The following is a 17,575-nucleotide window of genomic DNA, read 5'->3' as shown; positions in this document are numbered from 1 at the left end:
AAAAAGGTGAAGCAAACCTGAGTGAAACAAAAATATATTGTACTGACAACAAATGTAATGAAATAACAGCATCTTTCTCCCCCCTCCCCTTTTTTTTTTCTTTTTTAAAATAACTTAAAATACACTAGAAAAAATATGGTCAATATAAATAATTTTGTTTTCATGGAGAACAAACAGATACAAAGCCCGTCCATGCCAAAGTTCGCGTAGAAGAGCTTTCGCTCTCTCTTGGCAATAAGCATGAGGGTCTGATGGCAAACTGGGGTAACAATCAGTGACTGCAAGGTACCCCAGGTTAAATAGCTATACGTCTTTCAAATAATAATAATAATAAAAAAAAAATCACAAGATTACGTGAATACATACACCTTTATGAGATAAAATGTAAATGTTTGACAGTCAACTATCAATTCACAAGTTATAGCCAAAATAAACTTTGTTCGTGTGTATCAACATATTTTACATGTACCCAGTACCTCTTATTGGAGTTTGCCGTTGTGTAAAGTGGTGGTTGGGAATTAATACTTTTTTTTTCTTTTTCTTTTGTTTTTGCCCTCAGGACAAGAGAGACCCAGCAAAGGGAGCCACACTCCGCTCTCCTGGTGCTTTCCGCTCCCTTTTATTTCAGAGGTGGGACAGAAAACGACCAACAAAGATTTAAGAGTGGAAAAGGTGGAGCTTGATCTCCCTCTCTCTTTCCGCTTCCCTCCAAGATTAAAAGAGAAAGAACCCAGCCACGTTTGTTTGTTTTGTTTTGTGGTTTTTTTTTCTACTAAAGATGAGGGTGAAGTGCAAGTGAATCAAAGGACTCCATCAATGAAATACAAATACATGCAACCCGGAATGCTGCTGGAGGAAGTATCCCGGACAGTTTCCCATTAGAAATTCGCAGAGAAATCATTGTCTTTTTTTTTTTTCTTTTTTTTTTCTTTTTCTCTTCGTCGTTGTCTTTCTCTCTTCTTTTTGTCGCCATTCCAGACGTGGTTGTTAAACTCAAGTATCTGATGCAACGTGAAAGGAGGCCCGCCTCTCTTATCAAATTTCTTGTATTAAAGTGAACTTCGCAGAAAAAGGTCAGTTTCAAAACCTGTGAACTTCCCAGCTGCGCGTCTAGTTCCTCTAATTCTTTAAATAAGTATATATCTCCCGTCAGTTTCTCCTCTCCCTCGTCTCTTTTTTAATTTTCCCTCTTCTTTTTTTTTTTCCCCCTCCTTTTTTCCCCCCTTTTTATTTAAAAAATAAAAGGGCGGGAGCGCGGTCACAGCCCCAGGGCGGCGGCGTGTTTCTTGGCCTTCAGGCGGAGGTCGGCGATGCTGGAGTTCTTGCTGGTGGTCTTGGCGGCGGCGGCGGCGGCCACCACGGAGGCGGCGGAGGCGGACTCGGCCAGGGTGGCCAGCGGTAGCCCGAAGGGGGGAGCGGGGAACATCATGTAGGGTGCGTGGGCCAGGTGCGGGTGGAGGTGGTGGTGTGCGTGGGCCACGGCGCTGTCCAGCTGCAGCTGCGCCTGAACCTGCCGGGGAGAAGGCGCGGGGCGGTCACGCGTGTCCGTGTCCCCCCACCACCACCCACCCCCCCACCCACCCGCGCCCCACTTGCCTGCTGGAAGGGCATCCGCAGCGCGCCCACGTTCACGTACGGGGCCACCCGGCAGGCTTCGAACTGGCTGGCGGCGCCGATCAGCACCCCTGCGGGGAGGCAGCGGGTCAGCATGGGGGAGGCACCCTCCCCCCCCCTCCTCCCACGCGTGTCCGACCCACCCGCATCACACACACACACCCCCCGGTACCTTTGTGGAGTTGATTTTCTTGCTTTCGGCATTTGGCTCTTCGGTTCTGGAACCAGACCTGGGGGGGAAAGAGAAGGGGGAAGACACGGATGTCACGGTCGCGCTGACACCGCCGCGGGGACAGCGCGAAGCGCAAAAAAACCCCAAACCCAACAAGAACAAACCATAAACCCACCGAGAATAATAATAAAAAAAACCCCAAAGAACTGGCAGACAAAGAAACCCGGCTGCGGTGCTGGGCTCCCTCCTCCCGGGCGGCCCCCGCTCATGAGTTCCGAAACGCCACGGGCGGGGGGAGAGGGGGAAGGAAAAAAAAAAAAAAAAAAAGGTCAAAATATAGAGAAAATGGTCGTTCGCGGAGCGCTCGTTACAGAAAAATTACTTTCTGAGCCCCGGTTTCGCCTTTCCACATCAGGGTCCCACAAGACCTAAATCGCCCCCTCATATCTAATACTAACGGGCGATAATGGGTTTGACTGTTTGCACCGTCAGGCCGGAGAAGCTCGTGCTCATTAATAAATAAATTAATTAGCTTTATCTTCAAGAAAAAACAAACACCAAAGAGTTTAATGACTCACTTTTTTTTTTTTTTGAGGAGGGGGGTAATTACTGTCATAAAAGCTTCACTACAAAGAAGTTTAGAATTTCTCTGTTCCTCTGTGCAGTGGAGTGTAGCACAGAAGCGGAATAATTGTCTCATTATCATGACAATCTAATTTGCTTCCACAGAAAAGGCTGCGCGTTAGGCAAGGACACACTTTTAATACTGGAAATGGAATCGTTGAAATAAATTTCCAGAATAAAGTTCTGCTCGCTTGGAGCAGAGAGGGCAGGGAGGGAAGGAGGGAGAGCGCGTCTTAAAACATTCCTGTTTAAAGACAGACCTCTGCGCCGCATCTCAGAAGCCACATCCACCAAGCAATCCTTTCCCCACGGCCAAAAAATATAAAAAAAATAAAAAAAAATATTCTTTTTTGAGGTCTTACTTGAAGAGACAAATATAAACGTGAATTTCCCCCGCCCTGTCATTTACTTCAGCCAAGCAAAATCTGCCCAACAGCCATGTTCGCCCTCAGCCTCCCGTGGAAACGCACATTCCGTAATTTACAAATTAGCCCAGACGCGAGGCAAAAATATTATTGCAGAGCGTTTTCCGGAACGATTTAAAGGGAAATGGGTTTAATCTATGTAAATCTCCAAAAAGTTATTATGCGCCCGGCCATTTGGCAGAAGGGGAGCGCCGATTCCGCGCCGCCACCGCGCTCTTTGTGGAGCCCGCAGCCAGCAGAAGGAAGCACCTCCCTTTTTCATTTTTCATAGCCAAGTTGAAGCCCTGCAACTTTGTTTTCTTGCCTTTTGTTAAGATTTACTGGGCATAAACAGGCGGCGGAAAAACGGGGAAGCGGGAAAACGAAGGGTCTTTCCCCCCCTCCCCCCCCTTTTTTTTTTTTTGCGATGAAAAAAGCGGTTTATTGTGACTTTTTGGGTTCGATGTGCCCGCTGTGTTTCTGTCCTTACCCTGTGACAAGACGCAGGGAAACCCCACAAGGGTTGTGCGCATAGTTGGGTGCAGATGGTGGCCTACGAGCACAAAGATTGAGGGGGAGTATCTGTTACAGCAATACTTTCTAACAGCTGCAGATGTTCGGGGCCTAAAACTACTCCATGTGTTCAAACAAATAATGACCATCATTTTCTCTTCTTTTATTATTAGAACGGAAATACACCGGAGCAGCTACATTTGTTCTCGTTTGAGGAGTCACCTTCCTCCCCAGCCCGGCAAAGCCCGGACCCTTCCTCACTCTTCATCTCATCCCGACAAAACTCGCTGAAACCAGCCCGGGAACCCATTTTGGAAAACTTTGGGAGGGCAGCCCGAGGTTAAACGCGCAGGTTAAATCAAAGGAAGCTGCGGCTTCTCGGCACGGGAGAACGCTTAAAATAGCCTGGTTTTATCCCAGACTTTTGTATTTCATAAATCCGAACAAAGCCGATCTGTGCACTTCGCTCCGTTTCCCTGCCGCTTCCCTCAAGATTTAAGAACTACGAAGGGAAACGGACTGTAAATTATTTTTTTTTTTTTGGCACTTAGCAGTTCCTAATTTAGTTTATGGTCACTACATCTATAAAGTTAATTGGTACGTCCGCCCGGTGAGCCCACGGCAGCTCTTGCCGAGGCAGAGATAAAATAAACGCGGAGACTAAATAAAAGGCAGCAAAGCGAGGGGACCCGCGACGAGTCAAACCCCAGAAAAGCCCGGGGGAGGCGGTTTTACAGATTCGCTGGGTACAATTCGGCGCCGGGACGACTCACCCCCCAACACCACCACCCCATCCTCCTCTCTCTGACAGCTCGTGTCGGGAGCAGCGGGGACAGAGAGGCCCCCGCCACCCACACCCTGGCACCCACGCACGGTTTGGCTACCTGCACCCTAGCCTCGGAGAGCCCCAGCCTCTGGCTCAGCTCCTCCCGCATGAAGGCGTCCGGGTAGTGGGTCTCGTCGAAAAGCCTTTCCAGCTCGTTCAGCTGCTCCAGGGTGAAATTCGTCCGGCTCCTCCTCTGCTTGATTTTCGTCTGCCCTTCGTCTTCCATCGCTTTCGCATCCTCCTTGCGCTCCTTCAGCTCTGGGGACACTGGGCACGACACAGGCAGTCAGACCGGGGACGGGGGACCGCGGGGTGCCCGGGCTGCCAGCGACGACGTCGTGGGGAGGACTGGGCAGGACCCCCCCGGGGCCGGGGCCGCGCTAGGCCCGCTTCGGCCGCTGCCTTTCCGGGCCCTGCCGCTCGGCTCCGGTAACCGGAGGAGGCCGGCCCGCCTCCCGCACCCCGTCCGCCGCCCGGAGGGTCTGCACCGACCCCACCGCGCGGGGGTAGGGTGTCCGCAGCCCCGCTGCCCGCACAGGGGGGAAGCGCTGCAACAGGTCCCCGGTGCGCTCCGCCGGTCGCCGCGGCCCCTCCGCGCCCCAGTCCGCTCTCTCCCGGGGATTTGGTTTTCGTTATTTAATTTTCTACCCCGGCTGCCTGGTCCCCCCCCTCTCCGCCGCTCGTTAGCGGAAATTTGTTAAATAGCCCTTTTCCGGGGATGCTCCCGGCCGCGACGCTCTTCGCCAAAAAAAAACCCTTGTCTGAACAAAACGGGCGGCAGCGAACCGCGGGTCCCCGCGCAGCGACGGGGACCGGTCCTTGCCCTGCCGGTGGGCGCGGAAACCTCCGCGCTGCCCCTCCGCCGGCGCGGAGCTGCCGGTACCGGCACCGAGGCCATCGCCCCGCCGAGGAAAAGCCGCGGAATAACCACGGGGGGTGGCTGAAAAAAAAGGCGCCCGGCGCGGTGCGGAGCCGAGGATGAGCGGCGGCAGCGCGGCCCGGCCCCACGCGTGTCCGCGCTGCCGAGACCCGCAGGAGAACGAACGGGCCCGCGTGTGCGGGTTTTCGTTGGCTTCCCGCGGGATGCTAAACGGGAACAGACCGCGTCGCGAGCGAGTCAAAACGCTTGTCTAAATATTTTAATCTAAACTTCGAGGCTAGCCACATATTTCCCCGTAATTGGGAAAAGATGGAAAGCCGCTCATTAACGCCTAGCGCTGCCGAGTCCTTTCCACCCGCCACCGCGGGTCCGTTTCTCCCGCTGCGCGGCCATCGCCCGCTCCCGCCTCCGTTCCGCGCGTACCGAGACCCCGACGGGGGGTTGGGGAAAGGAAAGAAGGGGGAACCCCCCCGGTGCCGCCGTTACCGTCGCTGAGCTTGGGGGTGGCTGCCTCGGCGGTTCTCTCGGCGGCGGCGGCGGCGTCGGGCTCCCGCGGCGGGGACCGCCCGCCGCCCGCCCGCCCCGCGGGGCTGCCCGCCTCGTCGCGGCCCGGTTCCACCGCGCTTCCTCCGCTCTCCCGCGTTCCTCCGCCGCCGCGCAGGGGCCCGCTCTCCAGCACCTCGCGGTAGGTGATGAGTTCCTTCTTCTCCTTCGTTTTGGGGTCAAACGACTTGGAAACAAACGCCGTTAGCTCCTCCATGGCCGCGGCGGGGCTTCAGGGGCGCGTTGCCCCGGTTCCCCGGGTGGGCATCCACGGGCCGGGCTGTACCGTACCGAGCCGTGCTGTGCCGCCCGACGTGCAGGGCTCCCGGGGTCTGATAGCGACGCCGCGATTGAAGTGCCACTATTTATACTTTGCAAAGCCTGCCCCTTGTTCCCGGAGAATTACCTCCCCTCGGAGCTCTGAATGGAACCCCCGTTCTCCGCCGCCCCGGTCCGCGCCGCCCTGCCGCGGGGCAATGCGGCCGGGGCACCGCCGGTCCGCCCGCCCGCCCGCCGCACTAATTAATTTAATTAGGCGCGGGCCCGTTGCGCCAGGTCCCGGGCGAGCGCGGCCGGAGCTGCGGGGGAGTGGCCAAAGAGCGGGGAGGGTGGGGGGGGCGCGCAAGCTCCGCGCCCGCGTACCGCCCCCGCGGGGGGGGCCCCGCACCCCCCGCACCCCGCCGTCCGCCGTCCGGCGGGGTGCGGGGGGGGAGTGCGGGGCCCCCCCCGCGCAACCGTGGCACCAGATTAGAGCGTATTACGCTATTTATCGTTTTTTTTTTCCCTTTGTTGCTTAAATCCCATTAAGAGAGTACTTTTGTTGACAGAACTCGTCTCTTTTACACCTTCGCTAGAATTCTAATAAATTATTCAAAATTGTTTAACTCTTGCTTATGTATTGATTTTTTTTCTTTTTTTTTTCATTTGACCTTTGGAAAAGATGACTTTACGTAAAAGAGCTTTTATTTACTCGAGCAGGTACAGTGCGGAGGGTGGAATTCCCGTTTCTTCAGATCTAATTACACACGCGATCGGCAACGATTTACTGTTTCACTCCGTTTCAGGCAGCAGAGCGGGTCCCCGCCGCCCGTGAACCGGTCCCGGGTGGCATTTTCTGTACCGTGGGGGGGATCGGACACCGGGATCCTGGCGGGAACAGACCGGCTGCCGAGCGGGAAAGACGATCGTCAGCGGCTTTTCCATCCTTATATTTCGTTTGTCCTCACGCAATTCCCGTGTCAGGGAGCTCGGAAACTCGCGTTAAAGTAACTAAATTCATCAAAAGACAGAATTACGCTTCGTGATTAAATAATTTCGTTGCGTTTCTCGCCGGAGCCGGGCCCGGGACGTGCTCACCCCGCTCCCATCCCCGGGGCACGCAGCCCCGTCCCGGTGCGGTGTCCACGCCGCGTGGGGAGCGCTGCCCCTTCGCCCACGGGGGTAGGTTGTCAGTGCCAGGAAACACCGTCCCTCTTTAATCACTTTTAGGCTGAAACGAAAAAACCCTCCGCGCCGCTGCCGCTCCGTGCCGCCGCGGAGCCCGTCACCCGTGGGGGAGGCGAACCGCAGCGTGGCACGGCAACGTGCCGGTAAGTCGTTCCGGTGGGACGCCCGCCTCAGACAGAGCTCCGTGGGCTGCTGCAGCCTCCCGTGGGCAGCGAGACCCCGACCCCTCGCTGCCCGTCACGCGTGGGGGAACACACACTCGCCCCGCCGGGGAGGCGAGCGCGCCGCATCGATTCCTCGGCGCTCGGCGAGCGCTGCCTGGCCGCCTGGATGAGCTCGGCGGTGGCTTGGTGCTGCCTGTCCACCGCCCAGGAAGGCGCTGAGCTCAAACCGGCACCCGCGGCCCAGCGGCGCCTTCGCTCCCCCGGCCCAGCCCGGCCGCTAAGGTAACGTGGTGGGGGCTGCTGGCGAGCCCGCCCTCGGCAGGGACATGCAAGGTGCTAGCGGGCTGCCGCCGCGGGGGGGCCGGGCGAGCCCTGCGGCCTGGTGCCGCTCCCTAGGGCCGCTGCGGGCCCCGGCTGGGGGTGGTGATGGCGGTGTGGGGCCGGGCCGGGCCTGCCTGGTGTTGCCATGGCGACGCCAGGGGGGCGCTGCCGCGGCCTGGCCGCCTCGGGCGGTGGCGGGGTCCCAGGACGGACCCCCGCCGGCCTGCGGGTCGTTTCGCCTCCCGGGAGGAGCGTCTTGCGTGGGGCAGAGCAGGAGTAGCGCGCTCGGAACGGTGCTGCTGAAGGCCAGCAGCCGGGTGGGGAGCGGGGCCGAGCCCCGTGCGCGTTTTGCCCAGAGAAGCTGTGGCTTCCCCGTCCCTGGTGGTGTTCAAGGCCAGGCTGGATGGGGCTTTGAGCAACCTGGTCTAGTGGGAGGTGTCCCTGCCCAGGGCAGGGGGGTTGGAACTAGATGATCTTTAAGGTCTCTTCTAACACAAACTATTCTGTGTGTCTCGTGACTCTGGTTAGATTTCCCGGTGGAAACTGACACGGAGCACTGAGAACAACCCTCTTCCTTGTCTTTTTCAAATCTGTTTTTCTTCCTGCGGTGTACTAGCAGGGCCCAGCTGATATAAGCACGTAGCATCTGTGATGGATTTTACTATCCCTGGCACCTGCCCTTGGAATCCGCTTTATATTTTGATTCATAGGACGATAAGAGGAGATTATTTGTATAGAATCTTACTTTACAGCTCTTGTTTGTGAAAGTGGGGGTAAAGAAGGTACGCCATTGGGTTTTTCTCTATCTGATGCGCTGTTTCTGGCAGCAGTCATTCTAGGTGTTTTCATTTTATATTTCAGCTAGATATAATTCTGGGTGTTATTTTTTCAGATATGAATGAAACTTTTTTTTTGAACAGTTTTATCTGTTCTAATGATCTGAGGCAAATTTTCAACATGTTAAATTAAGTAGTTTAGCATGATCCTGTACGCCATGTGTGAGAAAGCCATTTAGAACTTGGTTTAAAAGAAATACCAAAAACTGCCTCATAAAGTTCAGATAAACTTAGTTGATCTATAAGCTTATTTTGTAAGTTGGTTACTTGTAAGAAACGCTGATTAATTAATGCCTTTGGTGAACTTACTTGGGTTGATCTAAAATAGGAACGTTTGTAGCTCTCAAGTATGGAAAATGTAGTTATGTGGTGGAAGGCCAGTTTGTAGAATTAAGATTTACTGAGCAAAAGATGGCTTGTGGAGGCCAGCTCTTAGTGGGTGAGCACCATACTAGCGTTTGGTTTGAGTCTCTGCTTTGCTGTTGGTGTCCTGGATGACCATGGGCATGTGATGTCTCCTTGAGCCTAGCTTTTTCAACATTTAACTTTGAAATCTAAAGATTTGAAGCTGAGTTAAGGAATATTGTCATTACAAATCGTTCATTCATGATTTTGAATCGTTGCAAACTTTTATAAGTTCAAAATGAATGATTTTGAAAAATGATGTTGGTACAATTGTCAAAGAGGACATCCTTTAAGTAAGCAGAAGACAGTGTTCTGGTATGTTTGGTGTTTGTGGATTCTTGTTCCCGTGGGAGAGATTGTAAGAAAGTAACTGAATTCCTGCGGTTCTTTGATCTCTAGACTTTCTTCTGAGGTGAGCAGTTATGGTAGCTGTCTTGGTGGATGCAGTTGAGGTGTTCCTCCTGTAGTGATCTGTAAACTTGCCTAAGGGAAAGAGGCACCGCTGGATAAGTATGTAAAATCAGCAACAATAGTTCAGGTTGCTGCCCTTGTATGAACAGCCACCTTGTTGTGGTTTTTAATGGAACCTCTTGCTCTACTGAGAGCAATTTTTCTGAACTGTAGAGCAGGTACAGTTTCCACAGAACTACAAGCTTGGTGAAGGTAAATGCAAAGAGAGTCTTTGATCTGTACGCACACAGAAGCTATCTGAGAGGGACATCTGCCCTCCGCTTGTTTGTGGTTTCCCTTTTTCGGGGATCGGCATTGCCATTAGTAACACTTTGGCTCCTACTTATTAGCTAGCGAGTATGTTTGTTGAGTGCTTAGAATAAATTTTGCTTCAGTTAGCCTCGTTTCCTGGCTGAAGCTCAAGGAGCATCTTATCTGGACTTGTTGATTCTCTCCTATAGACGGACTCTTGCAGTTCAGCAGGAAAGATGGGGATGCTGAGATGGTTGCAGTATATTTTTCCATCAATGCCCTTCTAATCAGTTATAATTTTTTAAAGGATCTTGTTAGTAGAGATGACATGTAAACAGCACAGGTGGTTAGTCAATTGCAAGTCAGTTATAATCAAAGTTTCTTAGTAACTAACAAACGTAAACTGTTTGCATTTGATGCTGAGCAAATGTGGAGGTTATTTTGTGTTCATCATTTCTGTCTGATTATAGTAACTAAAGATTGTATTATTTAATTGGATGCTGTGCTCAAGATGTAGTCTGCTGCAGTAATGTTTACTGGATAACAGCCTCTGATTAAAAACAACCAAACGTTATTATTTTCTTACAATCTGCAGTAAATACAATAATAATTTGAAACTCGTGCTTGAAAATATGTATTGAACACTTGAAATAATTCTAAAATCTATGAAACAAGATTGAACAAGGTCAGATTAATGAATGTATACTTCTTACTACATTTTAAAGTGTACCTTACTCTCTGAATAGTTTGTTTGTTTGTTTGTTTCTTTTGAGAAGTCTCTTTGTTTCCCATGTCATCTATGTTTTCTTTACATTTTAAATGCAGGGTTGGAGGTTACTTATCTGTTTGCAGGTGAGCTTGGTAGCACTGTTGATAACGTTGCCACTTTGCCAAGTGTAAATAGTTGGTTTGAGCTTTTTTATGTTGGTGTTTCTCTTGGCAAAACAGGTGTGTGAGAGTATGTGCTTTGTTTTCATTTCAACCAAAGTGTTGCAGCATCAGTTTTCAGAAACAAGGCTTAAACCAAAAATTAACTATTAAAACAAAGGCCTGGAGACCTGTCTTTTAGATGCTCCAGAACAGGGACTTAAATTTTATCAGGTCCAGCTGTTAGTTATCCTATTGAAAAGCTGCTCAATTTCAGACAAATTGCAGGCCTTCAAAATGTTGAAGTTCATAGGCATTCACTAGAGCCTTCAAAAATACTTAAGTAGCTGATTAATTTGACGATGTTACGTTCCAGCTCAAGCTTCAGCATGAGTTACCATGTAGCTGCTGTGGGTTCTCCTATCTTGAGACAGCATCTTCTGAATTCTCAGTGTTCCTTTGCTGTTTGACCAGAGTAGTTTGATCTTAATTCAGAAGTGGGTGAGGGAATATGCTAAAAGTGGATGAGAACCACGCAGGGGGAAGGTTGGGGCTAGGTAACGGAAAAGAATGAGCCACACTAATGTGATGGTCAGGAGACTGTCTCCCCACAAACATCAGGGATGTAACCCAGATTCTAAGTTCATCTGACACTGTTCATTTGCTGTTGGTGCTTGTTAATATGCCTTTCCCTCCTCCTCTTCTACTCCACCTAGTATTGCTCCATAATCAGGATAAAAGCCTCCTGTGTCTCTCCAGGCATTGAGAGGCATATCTTCCACAGTGCCTACATGTAAAGAGGGGTTGGCAAGAGCATATCTCCCATTGCAAATATTTATGGCTTAAAGCTTCTGCCTAAGAAGTAAGGGTAAGGAGCATTAAAAAGGGGATTCCCCCTAGCTATAAGGGTGAACACTCTGTTAATTCTATGGTATGAGTCTTTGTAGTGTATCTACAGACTTTGTATGGAAACAGACAGGTATGAAAACCCCATGGGATTCAGCATATGATGCCATGTAATGAGTTTTAATTTTCTCTGTTTGCATTTTCTTCCCCCCCATCATTATTTTGCTGATTAAAGTTCCCTGGGTGATCTTAGTTCTCCTCTGTGATTTGTAGGTGCTATCATAGAGTCTAGTTTCTGGAAATGGTATATGGACCACTGCTGACCCACCAGAACGACTCTTCAGCTGGCATGATCAGGCTTCATCTGGTGTGATCAATCAATGCTGGCAATCCCTTTTCCCGGGTCTGTTCAGGAGTATGGAGGGAGTAGGCAGTAGTCAGGGAGAATACTAGTTTGTTATAGGTCTTGACAATTGACTACTCTCAAGTGCTATGTTTGTAAGAGGCATCTTCATAGGAAAATGTGTGTCATGCTGAAGGGATGGTCTGAAGACCCTGGTGAAAGATAGTGCCATTTGGGCAAGGTTATCTGTTGCCTTTGTACGTTCAAGATATCCTCGCAGGAGGAGGATCTACTAGGATTACGGCTGTACAAATTGTTCCAGGATCAGCGCTCTGCTTCTGGCAACCTCTTTACTGGTGGAAACTCTAGAACATCCAGGGCATCAGTCACCCATGTGCCTTTGTCCTGTACGTTGTCCTCAGTAAAGTCCATGCTCCTGTAGCTCCTGAGGCTCAATTATGTGCATGTATGCTGTAGGGCTTGTCCTGTAATAGGGAAGGGCCATGGCATGTAGTTCTTTTTTTGGTCCTGAAGACACAAAATTGAGAATTACATAATACATTTCAGTAGTTTATATGGTGCTTAATCCAGTTGCATGTCCAAATGGGGGGAATAAAGCTGATGGCAAAAAAAGAAAGTTAAACAACAGACGATATATATGTTGAAGTGTAATGTTCTGGCTCGTAATGATATCCACATCAAGTGGCAAATATCTCGGCAGAAGTGTCTTTTGTACTCTTTGTTTCTCTGGTCTCTTTCATTAATCTTGCTGTCATGAGCTGTGGTCTGTGAGCTTTTAACTTAAAATCTGTGCCTTGTAGTTTCATCTTTGTGAGCAGTTCCGCTTATTTTAAGTTTGAGATTCAGGTTCATGTTCATTTGAAGATTGTTCTATCAGTATATATTTGAAGAGCTTTATTTTACTGTTCAATAACTGTTAGTACCTTGGAGCTCTGTAAATCTTTTACTACAAGGGGAAAAAAATAAAATTACTTCATAAGATGGTCTGTTGATATAAATTGGCATTCCTCTACAGAATTGTAAATTAAAGTCATAGTTCCTTGAGTGAGATTAAATAGTCTGTAAGGTACTGTCTTTTTCAAAATCCGTGCGGAATAACTTTAGTAAGATGGTAGAAATAACTTAATTTAAAAAAGAAATTCTCTTGCATAGCAGTTCATCCACCTAGAATTCTGCTGGTTTAGGTGCACAGAGATTTTCTGCTTTAAGTTGAATATTTCAAAAATACTTTGTTTAAACTGTTAGCTGAAGGACTGGTTCTAAAGGGCTGAAAACAAAAACTATTGGGAAGTGAAGTATGTATACAGAGGGGTTTACCGCAGCAAAGCGTAGTAGCAACTAATTTGTAGGCGCTCTTGGCTGCAGGAGTGTAGCTGATAGGTCCGGGTTGTGTGCCGAAGAGCTGACTGTGATCCACAGAGATTTAGCTACATATGAATGAGTTTACGTAGCTGCTGTTTAGATTGTGGCAGTAAGTGAGCTCTAGTGAATGTCAAGGAAAATCCAGATACTTAAGGGACTGTCTTGTATTTTGCGTTAAACAACTGTTGGGTAAAAATGGTAACTCTCCTTGAAGTAGATGCCAGGTTGAGAACTTGCCACTTTCCAGGATGATGTCCCTTTGACTCTTGACTTGTGCTTGCTGTAGCTCCTCGCCCTGGCTCCAGGGGTCTGAAGGTCCTTGGAATGAGCTTCAGCAGCATGGGAGGAATGTGTCTCAATTTGATAAGCAAACATGCATCTCTGGTACAGTCTTCAAACTCTGTCAAACGCAGCATTGTGTGTATATTTATTGTATTTTGAGTGTAGCTACCTGAAAGGCTCCCTTGGGAAAAGTGGTCGCAGTACACCGACTTTGCAAATCCCGTGCCTGGTTGGGTGTTTAGATATATCGGTGTAGGATTGTAGCAAGTATGTAGCAAACCAGTTTTATCTGTCTTGGGAACTTGAGGGTGAAAATGTAGGTTTAAGAGAGTTTGTGTAACTAAACACGTTTGGTTTTTTTTTTGCTCAATCATGCATTTTGACCAAAAGGCTTTGCGTAATCAAGACTTATATTTGCATGTAAACCCTTTGTGAATTTAAACATAAACGTACTTAATGGTGAATTTCTCTTTTGTTCTGTTTTCAGTCTCTACCCAAGAGATTAGGGTCTGCTGCCTTGATGATAAAAGGTGTGAGGAAGGGCAAAAGTTTGCATGCGGAAAATGAACAAGTTCAACCTGTTTATGGTAGAAATATGAGGACCTGTAATATTTCAGTGTTGGTTAAAGACAGGTGATATTGTGGCAAAATATGTCCGTGATCTAGCTGTTGATATGAATGTTAAAGAATTATGAGTTCCTGTTTTTCCCAGTGCAGAAGTAGCTAGGGAGCCTTGAAATACCTGTTTGTTCTTGGGAAGAAGGGCTGTTAACTAACTGCCATTAGCTGAAGTGTGTGTGAAGAGGGGTCTTCAAGGCTTGGGTGGATAGGGCTGATACTGCTGGGACAGAAAAATAGTTTTAAAGCATTATGCACTTTTTGCAGCCTGAAAAGCCAAGAAATACAACAGTTACTTAATTGTGAAGCAATGAAATTGAGTTACAAATGAAGATCATAGACTTTGCAACAATTAAATGAATGGCAGGCTTCCCTACCACCCATTTTTTTTCAAATCTGATATCAAAGTCTGTAAACTTTGTCCAAGTGAACACATTGGCAATCAAGAAACATTTCTGAAGTTTGGTATTTATAGGTCTGATTTTGGAATAAAGGAATTTAAAATGGAATGGATCTAAATTGAGAACCAAAATCAGCCTAACTCTAGTTTAAATTAATTTAAAAATAACTTTCTAAATTTCTTTTTCTCAATGTGTATTTTAATTATAACAAGTAGGGCAAAACCGTACATTATTTTAATTGCACAATCTAAAAACACATGAAGTCACGTCAGTAACTGAAATCAATAGACTGTGTTCTGTTGATTGTATAACTATTATGGATCTTAATTTATAACTGTAAATGAAACACTAAAGATGCTGTACTATGGACTGCATAGTATCTTAAATTGAAATATCAGATATTGGAAGTATCTTGTCCATCACTCCCTAAATTTCTGAAAAATTAATATCTAAAGCAGAAAAGTAAATATAAGTTCAAGTATGTTCTGATATGTAAATGATTTTATCAGTACATTTATGTGTGTTTAAATGGTTGTGAAATAACTTTTGTGAAAGTTTAGAACTTTAATACCATAATCAATTAATTAAAATTTGCTGACAATGTAAATTTCAAGTTACTTGGTAACATGAATTTGTTGGCATATTTAAATCTAGATTATTTTTTTTTTAATTTTCGTGTACCAAACTAAAATTTTCTACTCGCATGATAACTTTTAAAAATGGTATAACCGTATGCTTATTTATATATGCAAAGACACTATAAATACTTATATATAACAATGTAATGTAGGCACAAGACTTTGTTACAGTTTAGAATTTTTGTTTTTATGTAGTTTAAAAATGGGACGTCGCTCCTCGGACACAGAAGAAGAGAACAGAAGCAGAAGGAAAAAGAAACACCGCAGGCGTTCGTCTTCAAGTAGTTCCTCAGACAGCAGAACGTACAGTCGCAAAAAATCTGGAAGGAAATCAAGGTCAAGGTCGCGGTCTCGAGATCTCCAGTCTCGTTCTCATTCTTATGAGAAAAGGTGCATTTATAGTAATTTACTCTCTATTGCAGTTGTTTACAAATAGGTCTCTTTCATATTATGGTACAAAGCCAGATGTGTTTGAATCCAATGTGTAGTCAGTTCTAGGCTGGAATTTTAAAACAAAGTTTGCTCTGAATCTTGGAAGATGTGGCAGTATTTCCACTTACGTTTAAAGAAAAGCAAAGCCACCACCAAAAACCCCAAAACAGTTTTCCCACTCCAAGAATACAAAACCAGCGTATATGCAGATCCAAAGGTAACTTCCTTATTAAAACAAACAAAACCCAACAAAGTAAAATAACTTTTCCTTTCTCTTCCTTCTAAATAATGAATTTCTAATCTCTTTTTGGAAATGTAGTAGTTCATATATTCATGCCAGTTGGAAAAGTAGCTTCATTCAACTAGTTATAGACTATTCTGTGTTACTTTTTTCTGTTGTAATAAAGCAAGTAGGTCTTTCCAGACAACAAGGTAGATTTCCTCAATAGATAGACTTAGGTGGTTTTATAGTAGGTCTATGAATTTGCTGCAACAATTGTTCTTGCTATTTTTTATGTGTAGGGAATACAGTAGTCAGCCAGGTGTTTAGAACATTGATCATGTGGCTAAATCTACCAAATTTTTCCTGACCTAACATCCTATTTGCTTCATCAGAGGCCTCTTTCAGTACCTGGCCTTTTTAGACATCCTGGTTGTTTCTCAGTCTGACTTCCGGCGATCCTGGGGTCGAACTGAACAGGTGGTGGTCAATTTATTAATTGAGCTGGAAAATACTCATTGTGTCTAGCTGCACTGTAAATGTGTTAGAAAGTGCTCCTGAAAAACCTTTCTTTAGCTGGCAGAAGAGTGTGTCAATAAGGGGCAAGTTGGCTGGTTACGGGGGGTTTCTTACGTGTTTATTTCTATCCTCCCTTTCTTCTGTTTCTGCTTAGCATCTACATACAGCCCTTAGGGGACACAGTGAGATGACATGGGCTGTGATGCCAACAATATGCTGATGACATGCAGCTTTATGAATCTCTTTAGTCCAGTGCAGGCATGGCTATCTCGCAGATAAAAACAGAGCTTGAAGGGAGATTAGAGTCTGGACGAAGACCAGTTGACTTAAATTGAATCCAGAAAAGACGAAAGTGTCTGCTTTTAGGATCTGGCTGGCACCTTTGCTTTGCCCTTAGTTTAGGGCATTTGCTCCTGGCAGTTAAGTCACTATTACACGCTGGGGTCCTGCTGGGTTTATCCCTGACCCTTAAGAATCAAAAGCAGCCGTCTCTAAGATGACTGTTCTTCATCTTCGTTTAGCAGGAACATTGCACTTCTTTCTCAGATGAAGACCTGTTCTTTAGTATTTAACCTATATATCCTTTCCAGTTTGGACTATTGCAGCATTACTTGCACGTAATACAGCACCTTTTGCCTTGTGCTAGATAAGCACATATCACATTGACTACATCCTGAGTAGAAATGTTTCTACGTATTTTAATATTAATCAAACATAATAAAGGCCAAAAATATGGAGGTTTTCAGAAAGATTGCAATTGTTATTTATTTAGCTGTTAGGGAGATGGAGAGGAAATTTTGCAGAAGATAAAGACTTGGAAGGTATCCCTCTCACCAGTTTTTGGATTAGTTGGTTTATTTTATGTATTTAGTATGTATTCTCTCACTTTTCTCCTATAAGAATTTGTTCTTTGAATAAATGAAATGGGGAGGTTGGGGGGGGAGGGGGAAGGGAAGTACCATTCTGGCTCCTGACTGGACTCAGGAGAAAATTTCTAAGCTCAAATGGAATAAATTAATACTGATTATTTGATTAGTAATAGTACTTCAAAAAAAATAGGAGGATCTGTCTACATCAGAGCAGAACAAAGATTGCATGCTATGAAAGTTGACATAACACATCTGTAAGTTTATATATAGAGAGATACAGAAAATATTTTTAAGTTTACATAATTTAAAATGAATTTTTATGTCTAGATTTTATGTTTGCACATAGTGTGGCTGGAAATAATTGTATAGAGTGGCAATGCAGAAGTTAGCATTTTATGAACTTCATTTTTAGCACTAGAATTGTAGTTCTTATCCCATACAGTGTATTTTGGTGGAAATCCTGCTGAGAATGTAGGTCTAAATGTTTCTTCAACCTTAGATTTGGCAAAGAGGCAGTGAGTTCCAGTGAGCTGGTCATGGGACTAAAAACTGTTGGGAGCTGAGCTGTGTTCCTGGCTTTGTCCTTGAGGTATCGCATGATTTGGAGCAAATCAGTTAACTTCTGTTTCTCCTTCTGCCCTTTTTCTGTCTTGAGATGTATATTTTTAGAATGTAAGCTATTTAAGACAGGCGTGGCCCAGGTGTAC

The 17,575-nt window shown here is 46.7% G+C and overlaps 2 protein-coding genes across 2 annotated transcripts in view; one reads left to right on the top strand and one right to left on the bottom strand.

Moving 5' to 3' along the window:
• Window positions 1-1,154: 1,154 nt before the first annotated feature.
• On the bottom strand, window positions 1,155-5,793 carry SHOX2 (short stature homeobox 2). Its single transcript, XM_054206486.1, has 5 exons — window positions 5,520-5,793; window positions 4,212-4,420; window positions 1,787-1,844; window positions 1,597-1,685; window positions 1,155-1,510 (listed from the first exon to the last, which is right to left on the bottom strand). The coding sequence occupies exons 1-5, from the start codon at window positions 5,791-5,793 to the stop codon at window positions 1,259-1,261; spliced, it is 882 nt and encodes a 293-aa protein (XP_054062461.1). The 3' UTR covers window positions 1,155-1,258.
• Window positions 5,794-7,383: 1,590 nt separating this feature from the next.
• Window positions 7,384-17,575, top strand: part of RSRC1 (arginine and serine rich coiled-coil 1) — a 170,439-nt gene continuing 160,247 nt past the window's right edge. The window contains exons 1-2 of the mRNA XM_054205922.1: window positions 7,384-7,468; window positions 15,024-15,218. Of these exons, the coding sequence (XP_054061897.1) occupies window positions 15,031-15,218 (188 nt within the window). The 5' untranslated portion in view covers window positions 7,384-7,468; window positions 15,024-15,030. The remainder of the gene's footprint in view (window positions 7,469-15,023; window positions 15,219-17,575) is intronic.

This window comes from Rissa tridactyla, chromosome 6 (assembly GCF_028500815.1).
Source record: "Rissa tridactyla isolate bRisTri1 chromosome 6, bRisTri1.patW.cur.20221130, whole genome shotgun sequence".
Taxonomy (NCBI): domain Eukaryota; kingdom Metazoa; phylum Chordata; class Aves; order Charadriiformes; family Laridae; genus Rissa; species Rissa tridactyla.
Note: the sequence above shows the minus strand (reverse complement) of the source record. Positions and strands in the feature narration are given on the sequence as shown.